General features: G+C 35.0%; 1 protein-coding gene across 1 annotated transcript; it reads right to left on the bottom strand.

Annotated features, from left to right (window-relative positions):
* On the bottom strand, positions 1-27,660 carry LOC112451603 (dynein beta chain, ciliary-like). Its single transcript, XM_025011312.1, has 65 exons — positions 27,497-27,660; positions 27,055-27,288; positions 26,867-26,974; positions 26,402-26,621; positions 25,997-26,149; positions 25,541-25,752; positions 25,242-25,475; positions 24,744-24,947; positions 24,422-24,613; positions 24,122-24,331; positions 23,517-23,791; positions 23,331-23,449; positions 22,765-23,082; positions 22,545-22,638; positions 22,200-22,406; positions 21,613-21,841; positions 21,237-21,332; positions 20,513-20,853; positions 20,216-20,372; positions 19,832-20,064; positions 19,365-19,654; positions 19,003-19,151; positions 18,562-18,807; positions 18,276-18,500; positions 17,887-18,088; positions 17,603-17,769; positions 16,896-17,308; positions 16,238-16,508; positions 15,416-15,678; positions 15,040-15,350; positions 14,558-14,673; positions 14,251-14,462; positions 13,922-14,125; positions 13,538-13,609; positions 13,128-13,343; positions 12,777-13,014; positions 12,432-12,624; positions 11,790-11,967; positions 11,427-11,555; positions 11,119-11,338; positions 10,856-11,017; positions 10,392-10,541; positions 9,782-9,943; positions 9,250-9,486; positions 8,768-8,989; positions 8,203-8,454; positions 7,924-8,050; positions 7,723-7,856; positions 7,250-7,487; positions 6,892-7,079; positions 6,624-6,793; positions 6,085-6,305; positions 5,629-5,905; positions 5,264-5,539; positions 4,521-4,926; positions 3,849-4,165; positions 3,609-3,741; positions 3,148-3,429; positions 2,719-2,925; positions 2,060-2,393; positions 1,784-1,959; positions 1,205-1,315; positions 969-1,142; positions 564-712; positions 1-295 (listed from the first exon to the last, which is right to left on the bottom strand). Exons 1-65 carry the CDS (start codon positions 27,626-27,628, stop codon positions 1-3), a joined length of 13,683 nt encoding a protein of 4,560 aa, XP_024867080.1. The 5' UTR covers positions 27,629-27,660.
* Between the last annotated feature and the right edge of the window lie 16 nt (positions 27,661-27,676).

Genomic DNA, 27,676 nt, shown 5'->3' with positions numbered 1-27,676 from the left:
TTAAATCTGCAGAAGAATCGCAACGCCTGCCAAGGTCCACTTGGTGGGCTTGTCGCGGGTCTTCAAATTGAACGTCCAGACGTACGTAGGACCGCGCGTTCTGGTCCTGTAGACCGGACATTCGTACACGTTCTTCGTCTCCTGCTTGTCCTGCGTGATCGCCTTCACGAACACGACCGGCATCAGAAACAATAGCTCCTTCAATCGCGAATCCGCGATGACGCCGCTCGCGACCTCCCATCGCGCACCCTCCATGTACAAACCATTGATGTAGACGCCCTCGCGCGGCGGCACCCTGATCAGCAAAGCTCGTATTATCGCGTTTATCTCCACTGTTAACCCTTTCGAGGACACATATCACATTCTCCCCCCCCCCCCCCCCAGAAAAATTTATTATATCGAACATTTTGGTAACCTGTTGTTTACTACGATTTGCTACGTGAAAGCAATTTAGGGTACATGCGATAAAAGTCAAAAAGTTGTTTGAAATTTGGTATAATCGAAAAATGATGCCCGTCCTGAAAGGGTTAATCTCACGTCGCCAAGTGCCGAGTCTCTCTTACGTAAGTTCCTCTTTCTGCTTTCTGGTTACATCGCAATGCAGGCACATTTTGTCCAAGGGCCACTCGTTTTTACGGGCGGTTTGCTGCATGATGGCGGTAAGTAAGGACTGCGGATTGAAAAAACCACCCAGCCAGATCGACGATGGCAACTGTCGAAAGATGCGCACCACGAGAAATTATAGAGTGACCACAGTTGAGAAAGAAAGGAAGTCAAATTTTAACGCAAAGTAAATGACTAACGTTTGTCAAGTCACTTTTTTCGACACTTGGAGCGTGACAAAATTCAAATTCTCTTTCCCACGCTTGAGAGCAAAGTATACGCTGACTTAATCTAATTTTTCTTTGTATATAGCATTTTGTCTCCTCGCATTATCGCGTTCGCGGATTGTAATTTTTTTTACTCACATTAAAATCTACCGTCCAATTCGATAGTTCGGTTATTCGATTGAACAGGTCCGCGAACCAACTCGACAATCCGAGAGTGGAGGGATAGGCGCACTTGGCCCAGGATGGTGGTACAGACTCCATAAACAGGTGATTTTGCAGATCTTCCATATCCGCGCTAATCGTAAGCTCGCCCTGAAATGGATCTTTAGATTTCTCGCATCACTATTCGATAATAATTTTATCACGCTACTCACTTTCAAACCGAGATCCAGTTCTCCCAGAGATCTTTTTAGTTCCTTGCATAGCGCGTTCATATGTTCGCATTCTTGGAGAGCGACTATAACGAAAGGAGTACGATCTTCCGTCTAGAAAATCAAATTATCTATTTGTTTTATTTATTACCGTAAAAAGTAAAGTTTAATGTTGACGTTTTGCCGTGTGAAGACAACATATGCGACAAAGAGAGATTAGACGGAATTGAAATTCGCACGTCTGCAGTAGCGATAAATCAAGCCAAGGACATAAAACGTAACGGCCGATATCAAAGAAAGTATACGTAGGAACACGTGCGACACTCTTGTGTTAAATGTGACCCTGCGATATATTCCAATGATGTAATTGACAGTTATTATTACATCGTAATTTTGTCGCAGTTTGAATATATAAAATTGTTAACGATTTTATAATTATAATGATTGCTAGATCTGTTATCCGTAGAATATTTTAATATCACGTTTACTCCGATGTCTCTTAGCTAGCCTTGAAATTTAGTAATTTCAATAGATTATTTTTATAACGGTAATTTGGATATCCAATAATGGTCCGACATTAACCTTGCTCATCAATTCTTGTATATTAAACTCCTCGGGAAGCTTGTCCAGTATATCCTCTATTATAGTTTTCACCTTGTCCTCTTTCGATAACACTCCGGCTGCTGTGTCGACACTGTCCCGCGGTTGCATCCCCCAGATTGTTTTAAACAAGTTCTCCGCCGTGCTTGTGAGGAACCCTGTACAAACAAGTTTGAGTGAAAATTTGTTGCGTTTTAACGCGAACGTAAATCAAGGAAGAGTGACGGATTAACGATCAAATTAATTGAGAAATCTCACCAATCTCCGCGTTCGAGTGAAGTCCGTATAAAACAGGGCTCTCCGGCGGCAAATAATCTTCCACGTACTGATGATAGCCCGCATAATCGGTACTGGGTGGCACCGGAAAACCCGGAGCGAGATATAATTCACCTTCAACCAGCTCTGGTTGCAAGTACTCTAGGAGATATGTTCGACATAGTCTTCTGTCCCAATCGTCGGTTATATGACCGCCATACATGATTTCGCCGAATAAATAGCGTAAATCTTCCCATGGTACTTTAGTATTACCCTCGAGATAATTCAACAATACCGATGCACTGATGGTCAAATCGCCAACATTGAAGGGATATAACTATGTGTAAGGGATGTTAACAAGATTTAGTAATCGAACTGTGGAAAATAAATATTTATTAAGAGGCACGATGTGGCCTTGTTCTTGACGTATGTAACTTGAAATATGTTTTCATATACTTAAAACTTTCTTATCTAATTGTAAGCTTTATAATTTTTATGTAAAATCAATATTTTATATTAGTTTAAACTTTTAAAACTTTCTGAAATATACATATATACATGGCATATGTCTAAAAGCGTAGAATTTTGTCGCAAATTACAGATGATCTAAAATAAATTTAAAAATGCCAAGTCGAGAATTTGTAAAAATTTAAAATGCCAACCCTGTTCCATCCTTGTGCCCCGAATTTTCTACGCTCTGCCACAGCAGCGTGATAATAACAGAGGGTGAAGAGAATAGCTTTGAACTCGGTCTCCTTGGCGCAAGATTCCAATGTATCCTGGTTAAAGTTGTCCAAGGCTTTGTGAATGTTGGCGCGCATACCCGTTGGCGGTTCGTTGGTGATTTTTATGGCCGATTCTAGTATGCCCTGTCGTTTTGATTATATCAAAATAGAATACAAAACGTTGTTGGGAAAATTTGATAAAATTATTGTGAAGAACAAACTCAGAAAAGTGCAACACAGGTTCAGGTATATATATATATATATATATATATTTATATTATTATTATTTCGAATGAATTGTGAATAAAAAAAGTCGTCTTTTGGGCAATTTTATAGTCTCGCGTATTTGAGGGATTTTGCTTTTACTTGTGGTATTATTGACTCGTGAGGGTCAGGGCTTGGTTCTGCGCTAATATAGAGCCGATAATTTTCGTGCGGCTCTTCGGACAGTTGTTCTATCTTCTTTTCCAGATTTGGCAACCAGTTCCTCACTAGATGAACATTCTGGAGTATAACCCAGTGGCCCTCGCGCGCTGAAATTTCTATCGTTTCCTCCGCGATAGATTCTTGACCTTGTCCTAACGATATATTGTGAAAATTTTGCGCGTCGAATGTGAAGCCGAGCTGTTTACCAAGTTTCTCGACATCCTACATGAAAGCATTATTCCGTTTTTAATTTGTTATTAATCGCTTAGTAATGTTCAAAACTGTGTATCGTTACATCGGGCAATATTAAATTATTCCATTAAATTAATCCATTTTATAAACTGAATACTTGAATATGCGATTAAAATTAAATATCTAACGTTTTTTCAAAGGAAACGTACTTTTAGAGGATCAACTCCTGGAGACAAAATAAAAAATACCGGCGTGCTCGCGCTCGTTTCTTCGTACGATTTTTCAAAAGGTTGCATTCGAAACTGTATAAATTTTGCTCCCAATTTCTCTTCCACGAAGTACCTATGTTCGTCAGAAATATGTTAATGGTTGAAGAATTAGAGGGAAGTAAAAGAGTAAATCGCGGCAAAGTTAGATGTTTGTTTCAAAATCACATTCTAGCAAATTACCGTATAGCGTAAATCATTCGATCTAATCTCACGCATCTCATTATGCAAAGTCTCTGAAAGGCCGTTTTATTTTTCCAGTCCTGAGGAAATTTTTCTCTCTCAGGCGTTTCCGATTCGACGAATTTTTTCCACCTTTTCGCGGCCCCATCTATATCGCGGTCTAAATTACGAAAATTTTCCATTCCGCTCAGATACTTGATGCCGCCCCAGCTAACGTTACTCAGGAAATCCACCGGACTTGTGAGGTCCGATAAATAAGGGAATCGCAAGAGAAAGTCCACTTCAAATTGATCTATTTCTTTCATTTGTGCCAGAATCTACGTCGTATATATAATATTTCTTTACAATATTTGTATTATGTATGTAAATAATTGAAAAATATTGGATCACTCCATAAATAACAATCTTTCCTAGAATATATGGCCTCTTAATAAAGATTTACAAGAATTAGAAATGCAAAAAATAATCTCAAGACATTAAAGTTATACATAATGCAAACAGCTTAAGAGGTTGTTCTATAGAAATTATCTAGAAAAAAATGTAATCGTAAAATATAAGATATATTGTGAGAAAAGTAAACGCGAAAAATTTCGTAAGATCCATTTTATGTATTTTGACAAAAGAAATGGAATCCTGTCGTCTACTCGTATTATTTATGAGATGGCCCAGTACCTGAAGAGTCAGCTGGCACAAAAATATGAGCTTGTCGTTCTCAAACAATCCTCTGCTGGTATAGGTAAAAACCAAGTACGTAACACTATCGATCAAATTGGCGACGCGTTTACTGAGCACATCTACCGGCTCCGCAAATTTAATAGCGTTTTGAAAGACCGTGTTGAATGCCTTGAGAGAAAACTGATACAGCATGTTGATCTTGTTGAGATCGTTAAGAATGAAGTAGAGGAGGCTGGCTCTGGACGCCACCGGCCGGTAGGATTCTCGCGCCTCGTCTATCTTTGCGGCAGTCATCTTCGCCTCGATCGCCTTCGCCTCGATTTCGCTGGCAGTCTTCTTCGTAGTTTCAAGGTTCTCCACAAGAGCGACGTCGCTCAAGATATCGGGACCCGCTGTCGCCAATCTCAGTACAAGAAAAACAATTAGAGTAATATATTTATGTAAATGTTTAATTAAAAGAAATCTTTTTGTTTGCTCTTTCTTTCTATATTTTTTTTCTTCGCGCTAGACTAATCAAATGTGAGACAAGCGAATAAATTTTCTTATCAAGTCGAATTGCGAACAATTAAAGTAAATAATTAAACAGTGCAGAATGATTGCACAATATATTGAATTGAGAATTCGGCTTTTGAATAAGATGATATTTCTTCATAAAGTTAATCGGGGAGGGGGGGGGGTGGTAAAGGAGAAACGTTGCGTTATTTCAAACATTCTTGTTTCTTTTTTCTTTATTTACGTACCTATGCAACAGATCGTCTTCCAATAGTTTCAGCGTGATCTTGAACGTATTCTGCTGAGTCGTGAGTTCGGCTTTCCTCGACTCCAAATCAGGACGCTCCGCTTTCACGACGGCGCCTAATAGCTGTTCCTCTAAACCGTCTTTCGTAACCGTAAAATTGATGAGTGTAGTCTGAGCTTGCATCTCCGGCTTATAGTGAGGATTTGCCAGTTTTGTTTGTAAGATCAGACGGAAGCGCGGATCGTAATCCACCTCTTTGTCTCCCACCTTGATCGCCCTTTGTTAGCATCAATTTTGCAAGGTCAATTTGACGTCAAGTAGTCCATTTACTGACGAAAAAAAAATAGAAAATATGCCAATGTGTACCTTCCCTTCTTTATTAAAACTCGGCCTAGGATTGGATCTAGAACGGCATCGACCGTTTCCATGATACTTTCCAGTAACACTATCTCTCCATTAGCAATTGCGTGTTCGATTTTGTCGAGATAATTCTTTTGAGTTAGACGTAACACTATCAAATCCTCTCCATATTTGTTCTTGATCCATTTAATTCCTTGTAATTGTGGATCAATCATTAATGGCCATCTGGACGAATTTGTGAGTATTGTGGCGTTCTCTGAGGACATTCTGTCTGTGGGTAAACCTATATAAAGATATGTTTAATTTTTAATTATAAACGAGCCGAAAAAATTTACTCCGATTTTTATTAATTCATTCGCGAGAAATCATTGCTTTGTTGATTATACCATGATCTAATACTGCATCTACTTGTATAATCGATATTACAATATGATAGGGATTTTCGTTAAATGCGTCTCTTACCTTCGTTATTCCATTGGGCGATTTTTGCATCGTCAGTCATTAAAGACAACGGATCCAAGTCTGGCGTGTATGGTATTGGCACTTGCAAATTGTTGAGAAACGGTAACCAATATAAATTCATAAGATCCATTCTATATTTCTTCGTAAAACATCCCATGTAAGAAATGAATGCCGTGACGAGCAATACGTTTCCCGGTAAAGTAATTCCGGATTTCCTTAGTCTGTTTTGCCATATTATAAACGCGTTTAGAAACTGGCTCAGCACGTGTTACTGACATTATCTCGATAAAATAAACTTATTACATTAAAATAAAACTAATTGAATTAACAAATGTATAGAATATACTAGGTTCAAATAAATATCGAGTAAATCATATAAATAATAGAATAAACTGAATTAATTATTATAGAAAGAGCATACACATATCACACAATTTATATAATTAACTTGATATTTGTTTAACTGACCGTCGCTTTTGTTTATTCAAATAGGTTTTTTTTTCGAATTTACAGTTTTGTATTGAGGCAAACCTACGTACAGTTGTACGGTCTCAGCCCAACGAATATTTTCAGATGCGAGACCATTTATCAATCGATTTGCTAGATCTATAATGAATGCAGTCGCGTCCGCTTCGTCTTGACATTTTTGTTTCTCAGTTAAAGCCACGTTCATTTTTTCGCTCAGAATGTCTAACACTTTCTGAAGCTCCTGTGTACGCAACGAAAAAGCATCGTTTCATTCTGATAAAGTTACATAAAAAACAGAAGCGATAACGCTAATGCCTATAATATCCGAAGCGAGCTTACCGCTAAACGGTTTCTCAGAGAATTCAATTTTTCCATAGCGACCCTCAATTCGGCGTTTGCCTGAGCAAGCGCTGCTCTCAAAGGCTTTACATTCTCATTGATGTAATGAAACACCATGATATTTTTCACCCAGCTACAAAGTCCCGCTGCCGCTTGCGATTTTGAATATACAAATTCCGGATCGAAATCTAATCATATACGTGTTATTTTAACATTATTTACTTTCTATAAAACATATTATGACTTTTACATGTTCTCTATGGTTTTCACATATACAGATATATTTTCATATTAGACATTTTATTTGACAAAAAAAAATATCCGTTCATGCTAATGTCAGACTTGACAATAAAATTACCTTTATTGTTGATATACGGCTGAATCGCCTTTACGACTTCCGGGTGTATATTTTCTTTATCATAATTACGTAATTCTGACAGAAATCCATCAATAGATCCCATTATTACTCTGCAAGCTTTCCAAGTTCTGTCTTTCGGAATTTTTCCTCTCGGCGAAAATAGAACGAGCACAGCCTGAGCGACCATAAGCACGGCATCCGGCGGAGATCCGAAAGACTTCAATTCGGTCAAGTTGTTCTGCAATAATGTAGACATTATTCGCTCTATTCAACTGAAATATATTTCAATTTAGAACAAAGAGACATGTCTATATGAAATGCCTCGGATTTGGCATTATACCTTCAAAATTTGTCTCGTGTTATTACATTAATTTTATTTTCATTTTTCTCGAAATTTATATCATGAAATTTAGTACGTTTGTGTATTTTCTACTGTTTAATTATAATATAAATCACAAAGTCGAAAAGTTAACCTTATTCAAAGTATCAAGCGCAGCTTCGGCCTGTCTCACTGCTGGCTCCGCACGGGCCAAGTCTTCGTCACAACGTTTTTGGTTTTCCAATACTACCTCCTTGATTTCCGCCACTTTTGCCTCTTCCCCAGTTACTACAATTCCGTTGTGTTATTTCGACATCACTGTTCATAGTTTTCAAATATCTTATCAATATCTTACCAATAGCCTTTTCTGCCTCCGCTTTTGCATTTTCCGCACGTACTTCGGCCAATATCTTATCAGCTATCTCATTTTTTTTCTTCAATTCGATCTCTTGAGCCGTTAGAATAATCTTTAATTTGTCAGCCTATACTTTGCGAAAAAATAATTTAGAGGATGGATATATAAAATGTTTGCAATATAACACGACAAGCATATTTGCTAATTGACTGCTATACCTATATTCGATCATTTCTATAATATGTTTGATCTGACGAGAGATAAACTATTAGACGCTACCTGAATGGCACAGGACTCGAGTTTCACCAGTCCATCGGTGAGACGCGAGATCATCGCTTCCAAATCATGTGATTTTTCTGTTAACAACTTGGAGTATAAAGAGATTTGCTCAAGGAATGACTTGGGTGTCGTGTAATTGTATCTTCTTTCATTTTGCAAATATATCGCGGATACATCGTTGACACTCGTGTGAACGAAAGACATGAAGAGCGACACGGAAGCTCGATATTCGGCTGGCAACTCTTTTAACTCCTGATATAAAGATAGAGAGTTGCGGATTAGTTAAAGTGTTCTTTAACAAAACAGAATAGAATAACATTCCAATTTGGCATTATAAGAATAGTAACCAATGAATTATAGTTATCTTGAATTTCTTCAACTATTTTCAGTAACATATTTCCAAAATCATATTGTTTTCTTTAATTTTAGCAAAAAATTAGTAACCAGAATAAATTAATAAAAAGATATATGTATATGTTTTACTTGAGATCTCTAATCATGTTCAAATCAATTTTAATAATTTTGTAATTGTTGAGAGATATAGAGTTTGTGGAAAACGTTATACCTCTAAAAACGTTGTCGACACAGACTCCAATGCTTTCTGCGGCCAGTCTTGAAACCAGTCGATCGCGGTGCAATTTACTATTGCGGGGAATTGTCTAGCCCTTTTTCGAAGGGTCGCTCCTACAGGAGAGAAGCACAGAACACACTTCAATTGTCTTCGTACGCGTTGGATAAAAAATTTCCAGCAATTCTCTTTGGTTTCAATTAATCCGGTTTGCTTAACCTGCATGAAGGATAACGATAGCACATGATAACAGCGAATAATTAATACACGATCCATCTCTAAATATTTAAGAAATCGAGCATTCAGATTTTAACCCGGAAAATAATGTAAAATAGAATATAACAAAATAGTAAAATGTTCTTCTGTTTAACTTTAGGTGCGCAAATAATACTTGCAATAACTAGATACCCCACTTCCGTACTATATCTGAATATAGAGATTATTCTGATAGCACTGGAATAGCGATACGTGTATTTTACCTCGTTACGCACGGCATTAATGATGTTCTCCACTTCTTCATCAGTAAACAGTTCCGTGATTTCTCCCGTCGCTAACATATCGTTCACCACAACTAAGAATTTTTCTTCCGCGACTTGAGAATCGCTCATTAAAAATGTAACACTGATACCCTTCACTCCAGCTTTCAGGTATAACACGGCTAAATCAGCTTTTAACTCGTTTAAGGAGTACTCTTTGCGCAACTGTATTTGAAACACCTATAATACGTACACGTCAACAAATTTCTTTTGATTTTAAATATGTCATTATAAATTTCTTTAATTACTTGTTAATTGTAACAACTAACGGGAAATAATTGACTCTTCCTTTTATTTCTTTATTTATCGTTTATACTTAATTAATTATAATTGCTACTTGCGCTCGCTGTGATTTATTGTATTCTATCAAATATCTATACCTTTTTTGATTGATTTGAAAAGTTGATTGAAAAGTGATTGAAAAGTAAAATTTAAGCATTGTACTTATGATGCCTGATAAAACGATCTTACTTACCTCCAACGAGGACACGAAAGAAGCTAAACGTGATAAAGATTGTTTACCGCTGCCACCTACACCCACCAGAAGCGCATTGCCCCTCGGTGCCTCCAAAATTCTGTTAATACGACACACGTGATACACAGCATCTTCGAACAACACTAGATTCATCGCGGACACCTATACCGAAGGAGTAGTATGAATTCGAGTTATATTATACGACTTGATCAATATTCAAGTATAAATTCGGTGCATTTATCGAAACATGAACATAGTCGGAATTATAAATAATTAGAATAGGAATGGTTTCTATCTTATTAAACTTTAAGAATAAAAACTTTAAAAATAAAATTTAAATTTTATAAACAGAAACAGTATAAATTTAATAGGGAAAAACTTTTATTTTATAACAAGCAATACCGTCCTGTTCACCAAGTATCATTGAACACTCAATATGTATTAATCTCAAAATATGTAGAGTTTTATTATATAACATATATGGTATATATAAAACAGTGTTATAACTCAGAATTGAGATATAATTATTTAAAAAGAAATATAGAAGATAGGTATACATTATAAAATCAAATATATTATATGAGATGATAATATGTGATTGAGATAATACCAGCTCATTATAATTGAGCAAAGCTTCGTCGAGTAATTTTACAAGCTGGGTCCAATTTTTGACAGGCGCGTATTTGGGTTCGCCAATTCCTTCCGCGAAATGGCAATATATTAACGGTTGCTCCAAACTGATTTCAGTTTTGTCCAGCTCCTAAGGTCATTAATCAATCAAATAAATAATCAATGTATATAGACATATAGGTACATAAACGATCAGGATCAGATTAGGCATAATATTTAGGTTAAAAGAATAAAAAAATAAAAAACGAAAAATAGTAAATGTTTAAGTAAAATAAAGACATTAGCAAAAGTTAAACTTTGAAATTATATTATTTTAAATTATATTAATTGGCTGATTATTAAAATAGATTTGTGATGTGTTTTAGCAGCTTAGCTAAATTTCCAAATATTCCAAATTTCTGTTCGTGACCACAATTTTTATTAAACTCTTCCTGTTAAACGTACGGGTATATTTTTGCGCAGTGCACTGAGCAGTAGCTGATCGAATATTCTCTGATCTTCAACGTTCACCAATTTATCTCGATACACTCTCATCGCTTCATGAGCGTAAAGCTTGATTATGTGACTCGGAAGTGGTAAAACGTCGCCACGGGCGAAAAGCATCCCCTACGCGTAATATCGGAACAGGATTATCGGCATTATTACATGGAAAATCACGTCGCTGTTAATGTCGTTAATGTAAAATCAATATTCTTTGCGATTCCAACCTGGAATATATTTGTTAAATCGCGTAAATTGAAAACATAATGAAACTTGATGACCGTCGGTAGAAAAGTTGCAGCGATTTTATCGTGAAGATATAATGCGGCGTCTATCAGAGGATCCGTGAATTTTTGCACCGCTGGATTAAACTTTTGCTGCGGATCGGTCACATGCTGATTGAGAATCTGACTGTATATCATTACGAGCGCTTCTTTTTGTGGAAAACTGAGAACAGTGATCATCAATACAATGATGAGTACTTGCTTGTATTTCATGTGTGTGTGCATATGAGAATAAAAGAAAAATAATTTACCTAACTGCAAACACGGCAAAGTGTCTCTGCAAACGTGGGTCTATGGTAAAACTACCTGCAGTAGGATTCATACAAGATACGTACTGCGTATTATGAATCTCCTTTAAAGTTAATTTTGTCCTGTCATACCTGCATTATATTTTTAAAGTTTCTTACTTCAGTTTGTCGTTATTTTTATACATTCCATGCAATTTAGTGACGAGAAATTCAAATGTGACAAATTAATTATTCACATTTTGGTTGTAGAATATTCAACGATTATAATGAATTATTCTACGCTAAGATGAACATTTAAATTAGTACTTTGATAGAAATTAATTTGCCACACTTTACACATCTCACTCTGTATATCAAAGTTATTACCAGTGATTGTAATCCATGTGTTGTCTAATGAGAGTATGAGGTTGTACAGTTCCATAAGTGTCCACTTCCGGCATATTCATGTCATCTATGAAATACACCAAGAGTTTCGTGCCTGGTGGACCATAATTACGCCCCGCTTTCTTTTCCAAATGTTTCTCGAGTACTTTCTGTAACATGTCTTTTCAACGAAAATGAAACCGATGTGGTTCGTCGTTAAGGAGAAAGCTATGGCGATTGTAATGTGATACAATTGGTAATCATTCGTGAAGAATACAATTGATAGTTGTTTACCAGAAATAAGATATTTTCATATGTAAATATAAATATATATATAATGCCTAACATTTTATATTCAATATATTGTATATATACATATAAAGCTCTACTAAAAATTGCAAAATGCAATATTTTCAATATATATAAGAAGATATATTAACATGTTTAAAATTTTTCTTGACAAATTTTTTAATTTGTCTATTTTTTCGTGAACATAATAATTTTTTTTTCTCAAAATAAAATAATTTTTTGTAATTCTGTGATAATAATAAGTTATTATCTCAGAAACATATGAAAAGTTTATGAAAGTTGATCAAATCTATTCGAGTTTTAGAAACTTGAATTGTCTCCAGCTCGCTTATTCACCTGATGTAGTGTAGAAGTTAAAAGGAACATTTGCGATGCTGTAATTGTCTGGCAAACTTGCTAATTTGTCGGCCATAATAACGCTTTTTCCGGAGCCCGCACCACCCACTAACATGATCGGAACGCGCTTCTTTATCAGCAAATCCATGAAAAAACGCAAGCGCACTGTTTCTCCAGTTGGCACCAAAGCAGACTATATTAAACGTTAAATATGTTATTTATTTGATATACGTAGAACATTTTTTTCGTTCTTATTCTTTAACATTGTCGTAATTTAGACATCTTAGTTTAGCATTTTATGTTTCTGCTTTGAAATAATTTAAACTAATAAAACTGGGAAAAAACCTGAAGCGGAATATCTGAGTCCAATTCAAACGAGACGACTTTTTCGGTCCAAGGTATCAATTTTTTCGTTTCTGGTTCTATGAAGTAACTAAAGACGGTTCCGCCCGACGGAAATTTGACAGTTTTGAATTCATTTTGCCACCATTTGCTAAATTCCTTCCGCCAATCTATCAACTGATCTTGAAACATTGCAGAACCAAACGCCCAAATACAGGCGAATGCAAAATATAATTCATGCCTAAAATATTAATGTACAAATTTTGGAGAATATTTTATTTACCATTGATCATCGTAAAAGGTTGCGGAGAATATTAGAATAAAAAATTTTATTTCTTAATATTTGTCGATTACCATTCCTTCGGACAGTCCAGCGGTACGTTTTCTTTAGTCAGAAAGCAATCGAGTAAGTGACAAAGCATTTCTAAGTGACATATTTCCGGTAATGGTGTAATCTTCTTGAATTTTGCTTTCGTTACTTCCAGCAGAGGTGGAATGTACTTTTCGAAGAGTATCGACAAGTTAGCGCGTTCTGAATGATCTCTTGTTTCTATCCAGCTTGTTATGAATCTGCAGACAAATTTCTCCATTTAAATTTGGAAAGATAATTGAGACTATTAACAACGTAAATGAATTGAGTCAAATTAGAAATCGCGTAAATAAAAAATTTTTTTCAAAGCAATAATTATCATCAAGTCTTTATTCTTTAACTTCAAAATATCCTGTATTATAATATAACGTATATCAACGTATTTATTGCTTACGGGCTCCAGCCTAAATCTTGTGGATTAATGTATAAAATTCCAGCTCTAGACACTGTTGCTGGCGTAGCTGTCCTGAAATAAAAACACATACATAAAAAATGCGTAAGCAACGCTATTTGCAAATGAAATTTTTTTGTCATAAAGTCCACATTTTATATTAACATTATTAGAACAAAGCAAAACTATAATACTAGTTTTTGTGTTTTGATCTTGTCTTTAAGTTTTGTCGATTGATTTCTTGAATAAACTTTCTTTCTATGATTAGATGATAAATGTAACAAATTTTTTATGAGTTAAAAAGTTTTATATTCTAATTATTACAAAGGGGAAATTGTATAAAAAAATAGTTGACTGCTGACTGTTAACTAAGCACTAAGCGATCACCTTAAATTCGATATTTCGAAGAGGAGGCGCATATGTTTCGTTAACGCAATTCTTTCGTTACTCGCTAATGTTAAAACCTTGTTATCATCCATCACGGTATTTAGAGATTCAATCCACATCGGATCGATGTCACCGTCAAACACGATCCACTTTGGACCGTCGCCGGCCATGTTGGCTTGCTCTCTCATTATCATGGAGAACAACCTGCAAAAGTAGCAATAAAAATAGAAAGTCGTGGCGAGCCTATTACGGAGCTTGGGCTAATATAATATAAGCGCGTAGCGCGTTTGATCGCGCGCTGAAAATTGACGGGTGAGCTGTCTTCCAACCCGTCTTTCCATTCCCTCGTTGCCGGATTAATGACACCAAATAACTCGTCGTTGGTCACCGCCTTTGGGTTCAGATCATTGTAGTGCGGTTTGCGCTTTTGGTTTGAGTATGTTCGGTTAAGCGTTTTCCAGACTTCGGTCTTACCGGTCCCGGCGAGGCCGACGATAAAGACCGAGTGTCGAACGTGAAACAACTCCTCCAATTGTACCACCTGAAACGAACCGATGGAGAACTCTTTCTCGCTCTCTTTTTCTTTTTGCTCGCCAATTAACCGCATTCAAGGTGAACATTACATGTATAATGTACCTTGAGAATAAACCCGTCCTCTGGTTGCAACTTTAAATCAAGAGCCGCAGCTTTGATCATTATTTCGAAATCTAGATCTCTCTTTCGCGGTACATCCAATGCAGGAAATAAATCTCCTGAGTAGTAAAACAAAATTGCATAGAGATTACATCAATGTATGTAGAAAAAGTTATACATATATAATCTGTCTTGAAATTTATCATCCTACTTTTGTTTACAGATTTTTTTAACTTATTTATAAAGTTACAACTTTATCGCAACAAAAATCGGGGAAACGAGTAATTTTTAAGTTATAAACGATTAAAAATGAAAAGAGAAAGATATTCTTAATAAATTGTTTTGTTGTTTGTACAATAATTGATGAAATTTTCTGACTAAAACGATCAACATAAAATATGATACACTAATAAACTTTTTTTTCTGTGTGATGTTTTCGACGTACCTCACATACTCAATTTTAGTACCATTAATCCGTCTTTTACCTATTAATCCCATGAACACGGGCACGTCATCAGTCACGACTTTTGGCATATTAAAATCCCTTAGCGCTCTCATTAGCACTTGCTCCTCCGGCCTTTGCCTATCATCACGTTTCAACTTTCCGGCGACGACTAAAACGGACTTGATGGCTCTCAAACCCCAATCGTAGTGGTCTTGCTTGGATAAAAGCTCTCGACATAGCGTGTATAGGGTAATAAACTTCCTCGCCAGTAATCTCGCTTCTTGGAAGCCCTCGGCCACTAACATAATCTCGCAAATTAGTTCAAAATCGGGCACCACCATAGCGCAAGGCCTGTTGATTTATTCTGGATCAGTTACACAATATTAAACTCTCGATAATCCGTTTAATTCTTTTACCGAAATAATGTTTTCAAGTTTTCGGGTAATTCCGTTCTACCGGCGTAACCAGGATTCATCGTTATGAATATGCCAACTGTATCCACGATATTGAGCTCTTCCCCAAAGAATAAGAATTTCTTCTTTCGGTTTTTTACTCCGTCTAGAACACATTTTACTTGCACAGCCACGACCGACAATACCTCGATGGAAATTCTATTGAATTCGTCGAAGCAACCCCATGCTCCAGTTTGCGCTAGTCCCTTGTATATGTTGCCACACGACTATGGATATTCGAGCGGGAAACAATAAATTTGTGAATTTTATTTTTAACTTTATTTAAAATATGTATATCTCTCATCAGAGATAACAGATATACTAATTTATTTACGTTATACGTTGTACGTTGAACAAAAATATTATAAATATATTGTAAAATCTTTCTCTTTTTTTATGCTCGGTATGTTAAACACATTCAAAAAGACATAGACGTTAATGTTACAAGAATAAAAATATATACAAGATGGTTAAAAGTCACAAAATAATAAAATTTGATGTTTCTAGCTGCTTATGTTTTGCTAAATATGTTACGACGTAACATGAAAACTTAAAAGTATTTTTGAAGAAGGAAACACAATTATAATGGAAGGATTATATATAATATATACATATCACTTTGTGCGATATAGTTGATATTTATAAAAAATTAATAATAAAAAGAGTAGATTCATTTCACAAAAACATTCAGCAAAACGAAATCTTTTGAAACTGCACGTCCAAGAATCTCATATAAGAAACGGAGAGAGAGAGAGAGAGGGGGGGGGGGGGAGAAAAGGAATGTACTTTATAATCCATTTGTTCAGAACAGTTGAAGACATAAACCATTTGTCCAAGGGCTCTACCGAGGTCCTTGGTCGTCTCGGTTTTCCCCGTCCCCGCGGGCCCAGCCGGTGCTCCGCCCATTATCAGATGCAACGATTGCGTCAACGTAATGTAGCATCTGTCCGTCAACGGCGTAATTACCAGCCGTGGCACGTTACCCAGGTACTCGTAAGCGTATATGAAACACGCGTCGCAAATGTTGGCGAAGCAATCTCCTGATTTGTCGTCCCACCTACGAGGTGAAACAATCTCTTTCAATTTTCTTTTTTCCTACACCTGCGCAACAAGATTAGTGTCTACGGCATCGGAACGGGAATGAAATACCGGGATGGAACGTCAATACGGTTGTATTACGATAATCTTATTTTTGAAACTGATTCATCAATATATTAATGTTAGTCTCTATATTTGCAAATTTTACTTGTACGTTTTTTGGATAATTGGAGAAAGAATTCTTTTAAATCGTCACTTTTTTATTGATATGAATTCAAGTATAGAACGCTGTTATACATATATATGTAATAGAAATTTTCGATCAACGGACAATTTTTTTTTTAAGCTTCTCAATACGTCACACGCGATTACTTTTCTAAATAATAAAGAGATTATTTAAAATCACCTATGTTTTAACTGCGATTGCCATGCAAAGCTAGAAGAGTTCTCTGCTTTGATAGATATTAATTTTCCGACCACGTCACGCGCGTGCACATCGATGGTGCAAATAGTCATGATCTTCTGCCGATCGTTCTCGCTCAACTCGCTGCGCAAGATTGCAATCAGAGTGTTCAGCTGGCCGATTTGTTTTTTTTGATAATCCTTGAGCGCGTTCTCAAATCCCTCCTCGAGTCTCGCAAATGCCATATTTACTTCGGAGGCCCACCAGATTTGCGTGCCGCATAGAGCTGGCTGTGCCTCGTAATCTGAAATCCAAAGTTCGCGAGGCTTCTCGTCATACGAGGCAACAGCCTGACTAAAACGATATCTCACGCTTTTTCTCATTGCCTCCGTGACACGATTCAACCAGATCTCAACCTGTGAATCACACGGTCATCTCGATTACGCATACAGGGGTAATTGCCGCGGATAGTCATAGTCGGAGTAGCATAGCGCACTGCCATCAAGTTGTAAGTATAAGGAAAATTGTAGAGCATACCAAACATACGTTTATCATTGTTATTATTTAGCAAAAACGTACTAGTCAGTTATGAGCTTTATGACTGTTATGGGTTATGGCTCAATATGATATTTATATGTTATTGTATATGTATGTGTTGTTACATATCATATGTATCTTATTAAGTCTCATCTTGTAGAATTGATTAGTACCTTCCCCGTGCAGTCGCATGTCCCATGCATGGCCATTTCCTCGCCATCCTTCGCTATCATCCTATTAGCGTGTTTCGTCGGTTTTTCTTCTTCAATTTTCCATTCAAGTTTTGCCAACGAGTCGTACAATTTGGACAAATGCTTGCATACCATTTCGGGATTGTTTCCTATTGCAATAAAATGTGTAGGTTTCCGCTAAGTAAATTTCTTATCGTGAGAGAGAGAGAGAGAGAGAGAGAGAGAGAGAGAGAGAGAGAGAGAGGAGAAGAGAGGAGAGAGATTACCGTTACTTAATATGTCGAGTAGATCTGCGGACGAGATGAAATAAAAACGTGGATAAGCTAATCTTTTTGTCTCCAGGTAATCGGATAATGCTTTTTCACAAATATTTAATTGTCTCTCCAATTCCTCGAGTCGATCTAAAAGTTTCGGTTTATTTGTTGACTTCACTATATTTAGATTGCTCAGCATTTCCTTCAACAAATCCTTGATAGAAAATCCGAAAATATTCAATTAGTAATCATAAAATTATATAAATTATTAAAATTAAGTCAGAAAAATGCAGATGCAATTGTTCTAAAAATTATTAATTTCCAATATAATTTCCAATAAAATTTCTTTACTACAAAAAATTCTTAATATTATGTGTGTTTGTCAGATTTCTCAAAATTACTTTAAAATCTTTGTCTATCTTTTCGAAAAGTTTTGATTCCTCTGGCAATTGGCTTCTTATATCTTCCGATCCAATAAAAATGCTCTCGAGATGCATCCAAGCTCGCTGGACTTGAAACCAGGCGTTGATTGTAGCATCTGCAGTGTTAAGCTTTTGTTGCCAATCTATCACTTCATCGAGAAAATAGGCAACGTATTTGGAGTCCAACATATTTTGTAATTGTACCTGCGATAACAATCTTTTCTCTGTTCCACTTCAGAATCAGAAATTCGAATGAAATACGTACCTGATTTTCTTCCAACATTTCGATCGTTTCTTCACTTATATTTAACACGTTGAGTTTAGTGCGTTCGTGCGTTTCTTTACCAAATTCAAGAATATCCCATGTATTATGCAACTCTTTGAGGACCTTCTCCATGCTCATTTCTTTAACTGCCTTGTCCACCATGTCCTTAACTTCCTCCTCGAATTTATGAAGCTCTAATTTCAATAAATCTTCTAAAGTGGTTTTATCGTCCATAGTAAATTTCACCTATAATATTAAATATATATTATTTTTTGTTATACGTTTATTGATTTATATAGAGATTTATAACTTTTGTTATCAATTAATTTAAGTATTTTTTATTTCCAATTAATTTTTATATCAAAAATTTTTTAATGATTGATAAATTTATGTTAACGAGTATTTCAAAGTATTGACATTGGAATAGCATTATTTACACACCCGGGTCTTAGCCATAAGTTCTCGCCAATGTCTATCTCTAATGGCGGGATTTTGTAGTTCTGAAACTGCTCTTAGTGATGACATCATATTTTTCACTTGTGCTTCAACGCGAGCGTATAAATCCCAAGCTCGTGCCTCTTTATCTAATTCTAAAATAATATGAATAATATAAAATACATTGGTTTTTTTACAAATTGTGTTGTGTGACACTTTTGATACATATCAAAATATATATATTTAAGTATATATTGAGAAAATATAATTAACATTTGTGTGTGTGTGTGTGTGTGTGTGTGTGTGATTTTGAGAAACTCAGTTTCTCATTATCAAATGCACTAGTTATTTATCAATACAAAACTTACGTCTCAACTCCCGAATTAATTTTTTACACTCCTGTTCCATTCCCTCGACGTCTAATTTTTTCCAAAATGTTGTTTTCCATTCGTCTAGACTCGACGTAACGATATTAACATAATCCCAAAGATTCTTCAGAAGTCTTAATTCTTTTCTAGCGAGCTTGATTTGTTTAAATTCCGTTATCTGTTGTTCGAATATATTCGCTTGGTCATGTAATGCCTTTAATTCCTTTTCAAACTCCAGAATTTCTTCATTTATCTTGTCCAATTTTTCGTACACGTTTATACAATCGAAACTGTTGATTGCAGATTGCGATTGAAACATAAGTTGTACTTAAATAATTAGGAAATCAAAAATTTGCATAGGCAAACTCAAAAATTTTTTTTCAAAGGAATCATAGATCTTTATCTCATATATAGTTTTTAATAACTTGATTTATTATTTAAATAATATATTGCTGCTGCTGCTTTACCTGAATACGATGTTCTCGCGGAATTGCGCTAGATACTGCTGTTGCTTGAAGTCATAATAATTGAGACGTTTCTTCAGCAAGTCGATTTGTCGTGCCATTAAAGGATTCACAAACTGTTTCACTTGCACTGCCCATTTTTTGACCGTTGCCCATTGCTCCGGTAAGTCCGTTAGCCAGTTATACGTTTCTTCACCGAATTTTACTTGGTATTGTTTAAGGAGATCTATAATCGCCTGTGATCGAATAAATGAATTATTATTAGATGTTCCGTTTTATATAAATTATTACAAGTAAGATACACAGTATATTTATTTATATAATTTATATGATATTAAAAACAGAACAGAGTTACACTACTTTTTGTATATTTTCTACTTTTATTACCTTGATAGGTTCCCACATATCGTCGATTTGGTACTGTCGATCTCGCACTTCCTTTAAATAATATATAGTATTTAACAAATCCTCATAATCATCCGGTGCGATTGGCTGGGTAAATTTCTTTAAAGCATTTGTCAAGAATTCGCTAAGATTTCTAAGTCTGTGGTATATAAAATAACTAAAATTAACTATTGATTCGATATTATGCAATATAAATTAATCTATAGATATATAAGATTTTTAAAAATATATAAGGCACGTACGATTATATAGTGTATATGTAACAATGAATATACGTACTCGCTGTTAACATGATCAACCAGATGTGTCTTGAATAAATTAGTCCACTTGCAGATCGTGTTTAATAGAGTTTGTTTCAAGGCTCTTACATCTAGCCGTAGCCAACGCAAGAAAATCTTTTCATTCTCAAACTCGTCGCATTTTTTATAAAGTCCCATAAAGTAATCAATTTCTTTTTTAAAATCAGCCAGTCCTGGCTTTCTCTCTTTTAAATATTCCGACAAATTTTCTTGCGCCACCATTTCTTTTTCTTCATCCGTGAGCGCACGGCCGAAACGTAAAAACAGGTTCAAGTATTGTTGTCTATCATCAAGCCATAACCAGGAAAATGGTTCGAAAATCTGTAATTCGAGGAATATTGGTTTTCACAAAGCATAAATGTAGAAACGTCGTGAAGCTGGCGTATCATTTTGTAAAAACTTATCATCAAGTATTGAGAGTTCTGACTTTATTTTTAATACTTTTATAGCTCTCTATGGACAAATAATTCGGCTTATTAAAGTACAAAAAATGCTTCCGGACAAACAAATGCCAAATTCACGCTGCGTCTCACATTATGTCCTACGGAAATTATCTCATAATATTTAGTGCTACATTTCAAAAGATTTATAATTCTAGATAAGTTCTGCAAAGAAGTTATTATCGGGCCATAAATATTCTTTTTTTTATGAACAAAATTTACGATTAAAAATAAGATTACTACAAAGTTGTTTAAAGATCTTACGACGATATATTCCTGTGCTTGCACCAAACCTAACTTGATTCGATTACACGTTTCCTCGAGCATGAAAATGATGTTTTCTTCTTCCGCTAAGTCGGCCTTGAAGAATTATAGGTATTGTGGTTAATGACGGAAGAATCGTAATATATGAGAGTGACAATAAAAAAGACCAGGCTTTATATATATTAAGATGAAGTTCAAATTAGCTGAAAAATCAAGTTTTGTTATTTATTCGCATTTCTGTAGCGCAATTTATAATCTCCTCTTTTTAATTAATCGTTTCAACATAAATAATTAAGAAAGAATTATTTTATTTTTCAACACGCAATGTATGGTCGATAAGCGCCTATTATTGAGCACCCTATATACAATGACGTACTCCGTAGTGGTTTCGTTCCGTTGCAATGTCAGGATCTACGCGTGGTATTAAAGTTCCCATTCTCATAATATCAAGCAGCAGACGCTCGTAAAATGTATAGAAGCCCTCGGGATCGTCCGGATCCACCGCAGGACGAAAGACAATGTGGGGTGTCTCGAGTGACAGATGAATCTCGAAAAGAGGTGACACGTTACTTTCCGGATCAGTTTCATCCAGCAGATAACATATGCTGCGGCACATAGATAATAGATATATATCGCGTGAAACAGTCGGATTTCATTATTAATTAGTGGTATCTAGAAAGTGATCAAATCAAAAAGACTTCTATATATATATATATATATATAAAAGCACGTTAATTTTTAATTTTTAGTTTTTACAATCTCCAGCATTCTCAGAATTCGAGGATTTAATATAGAAGAAATATTTTGCTTAAATACTATTGTATGTGTGTGTGATACAGTGAACTTATTCGATTAAGTGTCATCAATTAATGGACAATGTAAATAATGTGATAGTATTAATAATCAATTAACAGACATTGTATTAACATTAACTTTATGTAAATGTTTAATGAAACTCATTACCTAGTAGAAGCGGCTTGGATTAAAGCTTTTGATATCAAGTTGTCAACATAAACGAGATAAGGCTTCCATTTGATCATATTCTGAGCGATTTCCTCGTCCGTTAATGTTATTTCGGTTGTCGCCATCATTCGTTCGTTCTTTTTCGTTCCGACCACTTCATTTTCCACGCCATCGCGAACAATTATTCTTTCCTTTTCTTCATCAATTCTGATGATAAAGATAAAAAAATATTTTATGACAAGTACAAAAATTTTTTATTTATTAAATTTTATTGCTGCTTACGATTTAAGAGATTACACAAACAAGTTATGTATTCTAATATTAAGAAAGGATTGATTGTCACACCTCAATCTACTCGGTGAAGTTTGCGATTCTTTTACATCATCTGTTATTTCTTCGAGTTCTTCAAATTCTTGCTTTTGCGTATCTATTCGCGCGTCTGTAACGAATATGTCATCATTTTATTTTTCGGCCAACTCATAGAACTTTAAAATTTGAAAAATTGTCTTTTGTCATATAAAAAAATTGAAAGTCTTTAGAAACAAGAAATAAATAAAAAAATTACTTTTGTCCAATTTAATCTCATCTTTCTCATACACTGAATCGGGTAGCAAATCGAAGAAAAGTTTATAATTTTCATCCAAGACTCGATTTAGCTCTCTACTAGCATGCTCGATCTGATTATATCTCTTTTGGAAATGCTCGTCACGTTCACTCACGGCGAGCAAATTCTCATCTTTAAAATCTTTGCGCTCTAATATCGGGGACATAGCCCACGAGTAAATTATACGCAACAACGTATTGATGTTTTCTTGAGCGTAAAAGATTCGCGAATGTAACTTTCGCACCAGACCCAGCAAATTATCGATATACTCTGGCACTTCTGTGAAACAAATCCTCGGTGTAGGTATGGTGAAACATTGATTTTATTTGTCTGTTTATATTATTGATTATTGTTGTGAAGCAAGAGAAAAAATTATCTAAAGGTATCGCGGAGGTGCCGCAAAAGTTCTGAATTACAAAGATTTTAAAAATTTACCTATACGTTACTTTTGGTTTATTATTAGCAATAATATAATATCTAAATGTTTTTATATACAACAGATGATCTGTCATAATTAAAAATTTCACCTGGAGAATTCCAATTATAGTTTTCCTGGCCAATGCGAATGACTTCGTCCACTTTTTCAATTTCGTGCTTCAATAATTCAAATTCCACGGGCAAAATATTATTCCTTATCCAATTGTACCTACCATTTTTGAATAAACGTATGCAGATCGAACTATTTCTAGTTATTTAATGATGCGTTTACTCACCATTGCACGAGCAAACTGAGATTGTAGGTACTCTCAAAGAAATACGGCGTTCTATAATATAATTGAATCGCTTCCTCGGTTAGGTCCGTTCTCTTCATAGTGATCATAAAACGAGTTTCTCGCAATAGAGCAGTCAGTTCCGGATCAAAGTTTAAATCGAGTAGCTTGTTTTCATGTATTATTAATAAGCTTTTCGACAAATGAACGTTGCTTATATCGACTACCTTGTTGGCCCAGTCGGTGAATATTTTATGCTCCATCGCGTCCATGAGTGACTTATAAGGACACGACGTGCTTTTATTGACACAATTCAAGAATCGGACGAATACATTAGATATCATAAATGTTTTAATAATTATTTCAGATGATTTTTTTTTGAATAAACACATTATCGTAAATAAATATATGTAGCTAACGGTAATCGTGTAGGGAGTGATACTTGATACATGTCATGAAACTTTATAAAATTAAGATATTACAGTAGAGAATGAGAGAAATATATCTACGTAAATAAATAAAAAAATTGAAAAATAACTAATTGGAAAGTAAATGATGATATCCAATGTCGCTTTTTTGCGTTCTTCTAGGGTTTTATGAAATATTACCTGCATTTGATCGTATTTTGGTTTGGTTTCACGTACTATTCTGAGGTTTATCAAAGGATGGTCAATTAATTTCGCACATTGCATCGGATAGTCTATCTGTTGGCGCAATTGCGTCAACGTACACAATGCGCCAGCAACATGTGGGAAATACTGATCGGTTTCAATCCATTCGTCCTCCTTATAATCTTTGAAGGTGCTGTCAAATATGACCTGGAAAAGGTAAATGGAGTGTCTGTCTAAGGCTCATCATCTATCATTACGGCTATATTATGTCTATTAAATATCAATATTGTAGCGCACTTTAATATCATCGAAATGTCTATGAATTCTTTGAAGCAATCTCTCGTAATTGTGCCATAATTGTGCCATAATGATTGGTCGATTGGCCATTGAGCCTAGAATCCATATTGCTTTAAAAATAATTTCAGTATTGTGACATTCAGAAAATGCTTGATCGAATATATTTGCCAGCTCTCTGTCAAACTCTTCTACCTACGGTAAATGAGTCGACAATGTTTTACATTGAAACGGTAATCTTACTAATTTATGAAAAGCAGTCATCGTACAAAGCGTATAAAATACAAGTATCATATGACATATGATACGCGATTATCGCGCTTACCTTTACTAAAAAAGAATTAACGTGATCTGTGAATCGTATCTCTTCCGGCATCAGAATATCGTACTCTAATTCGGCAAATTCATTGTAAATTTTAACAAATTTTTCATGAATGTCATATATTTTGGAACACAATGTTTTCTTTTTTAAAATCGCGAATTCCATTCTTTCTAGCTTAAAATATTCTTGAGCCGTATCAAATAACATCTGACAAATAGTATGCAATAATTAATCATTTATAGATAAATTGTTTTGTGCTTAAAATAACAATCATATTTTTCTTACTTTATATAAAAATGCATTTTTATTTTTTTGTATTTTCAAATTTTGTATATACCTATACCTAAGTGAGTGTGCGTGCAGTGAGTGATACACATACATATGTAACTATTAAAATTTTCAGATTAATTGACGAAAAAATTAAAAACAGTGTGAGAATCCAATTATGAAAAGCATAATTTAAAAAATGTTACATTTATTTTAAAAATCAGCATTACAAACTTTAATTTCTCCCAAACGTTTCTGAAAATTCATTATTCTTCCAAGCACCAATTCATCATCAAAATTCCATGGAATTAGTTCGGTTGAATGCTTAAAGTAATTATCCAATTTACTTCGAAACGTTTCAAACATTTCTGTATAATAATTTAAAATATTTGTCACATGCACTAAACGTTTCAGGCTATCCTCGATATCACCAGTAAACAAAGTACTCTGATCCAAATATTTCGTGGCCTGCGAAGAATATCTTGATTGCTCGAGTATCTCAATATAAAAATATCTATTTTTTTCTTACGTACCTCAGCAATTAGTAGATTAGATATTTCGGATAATAGCGTGATTATTCGCGTTGGAGTGCAATAATATTTTGAATTTGACCATATGAGGCACACGCAGTGCAATAATGGTTTCAATTTCGGCTGTATGTCTTGGAATTCGGTATTTTGTATATCTTCGAAATGAGGTTCCAACGCTTTTAAGTAAGCACATACATCGCGGGCTTCAATCACCGCTTTTAAGGGACGAATAAAAAATTTTTGTATTGAATTATGTAAATTAAATCAATGTGCAAAATTACGTAATTTTAGCGTGATTTCATGACGTGATTTTTGGAAGTTTATTAAAAAATTAATCAACTCTGCTTTTCCTTTAAAATAATTCATTAGAATAATGTAGCGACAATATATTACAGTAAGAAAAAGACGAAACGCCTAATCGACATAATTAATATTCGATTAACGCTAGCAAGATCTAACCAGCGATAACGTCCTTCAACAGAGCCTTGAAACGCGGTGAACAAGGGCTCTTGGTTAATTCTAGAATAGATGCCATCTTTTTCACTCGTAGGTCCCTCATTTGACTGTGAATAGATTCAACGTTTACAAGTCGTTGACTCCAAAAATCAATTTCTGCAAGTACATTGTTGAGGATTAACGTTTCTTCGATTCTCAATTCAATTTCTTAATTAATTAAATTTGGTTGAAAATCAGTAATTCGGGAAAATAAAAAATGTATTCTTATGTTTTTTTATGTATTGTATATTCCACATAAAAATATACTTATATTACATTTTAAGAAGCAACGTATATGAAAAAAATTGGTCTAATGTTTTGAATGTTACAAAACATTTGCTTTTTAATTTTGCTTAAATGCTGCAATACCTGCACTCGGTAGCAACTGCTTATCATTTTTTGGGCTTTCTTCGTTTAGCGTATCACCGATTTGCGAACACCATTTCGTTACGATAGTTTCTATATTGCTTTTTAAAGGAAGATCGATCTCGACCCCGCCGCTCTGCTGCGCTTTCCATTCCGCCTCGAATATCTGTTCGATGCCCATTGGCATCGGTAGTAAAGTTTGTCCCATCATCTTACCTTTGACCTGAAAGAGATAAGGCATTTCTCGTCGATATTTTGACCGGTTGATAAGGACATTTTTGGTCCATTTCGAGATTTAACACTCACAATCAGTTAATACCGTTAAGATTTGAAGAATATCTTTTAATAAGAAATTTTTTTTATTAAGATAAAAGAAGTAAATTACATATTTTAGGATAGCAATAATACCTGTTGTGTGGATAAATATTACATCTTGTGAGTTAAGAGTTAAAACTATACTTCTTGTACCTGGCATATCATATTGCGAAGATCGTAAACGTGCTTTTTCATGTCCTCACCGATAACGCGTGGCCAACCCTTGTGGTTCTTCGGATTCGATAATATCGGTACATAAGCCTAGGCAGAACGTTCGCGTAAGGGTCAGTCCCTTTTCATGGACGCGAACGATATTTAATTCGAACGTGCAATCGCGCTACCTCCTCAACCAAGACGGATAGTTCCTCGATAGGTTTCGAAGCCATATCACCGGGTATAATGACATTCCTATAATTTTCTTTCGTGATCTCGACAGGGTCTTTTTTTATAAAATACGATACCTTAACCCAACCTGTCGGTGGTATCTCGAGAAACGGCACTAACACACCAGCCGGATTTAGTTGTATTATCAGAATCATCTCCGACGGTGTATCGAAGAATTTCATAACCGTCTCCTGACATTTATATACAATACAAATAAAATAAAATAAGTGCTGAACGATTTATTTGTTTAACAAAAATTGATTTTGGATTGCTGTCGCACGAAGATAGAAAATTTCAGTTTGGATGGAGATATCTTAAATCGTGGTGATGAATGATATTTAAAAAAATTTGATTTTGTTAATTTGGGTTAAGGTTAAGATTTAGAGGAAAATATTGTACCTTGTATTCCTCGTTTGTTAACATCTTTACCCATTTGTCGGGTTTAATTTTTCTCGAAAGCACCAAATATTTATAGAGAAATTCAATACGATCATCCTCCTCCTTCTTCTCCTCATCTTTCTTATCAGCCATTTTCTAGATTTACGAGAAAAATATTCGTTATCCTCAACGCTATTCAAC

The sequence above is a fragment of the Temnothorax curvispinosus genome, unplaced genomic scaffold (genome assembly GCF_003070985.1).
Source record: "Temnothorax curvispinosus isolate PA1 unplaced genomic scaffold, ASM307098v1 QBEX01002412.1, whole genome shotgun sequence".
NCBI lineage: Eukaryota > Metazoa > Arthropoda > Insecta > Hymenoptera > Formicidae > Temnothorax > Temnothorax curvispinosus.
Note: the sequence above shows the minus strand (reverse complement) of the source record. Positions and strands in the feature narration are given on the sequence as shown.

Bases quoted from the DNA above. Each gene is read 5' to 3' on its own strand.
- LOC112451603 (XM_025011312.1), bottom strand. From the start codon at position 27,628: ATGGCTGATAAGAAAGATGAGGAGAAGAAGGAGGAGGATGATCGTATT. The intron at 23,792-24,121 runs GTAATATTTCAT...TGTCCTTATAAG, and splicing joins CAAAATACGATCAAATGCAG to TCACTCATGGACGCGATGGA. The intron at 2,394-2,718 runs GTTGGCATTTTA...CCTTACACATAG, and splicing joins GGGCACAAGGATGGAACAGG to TTATATCCCTTCAATGTTGG.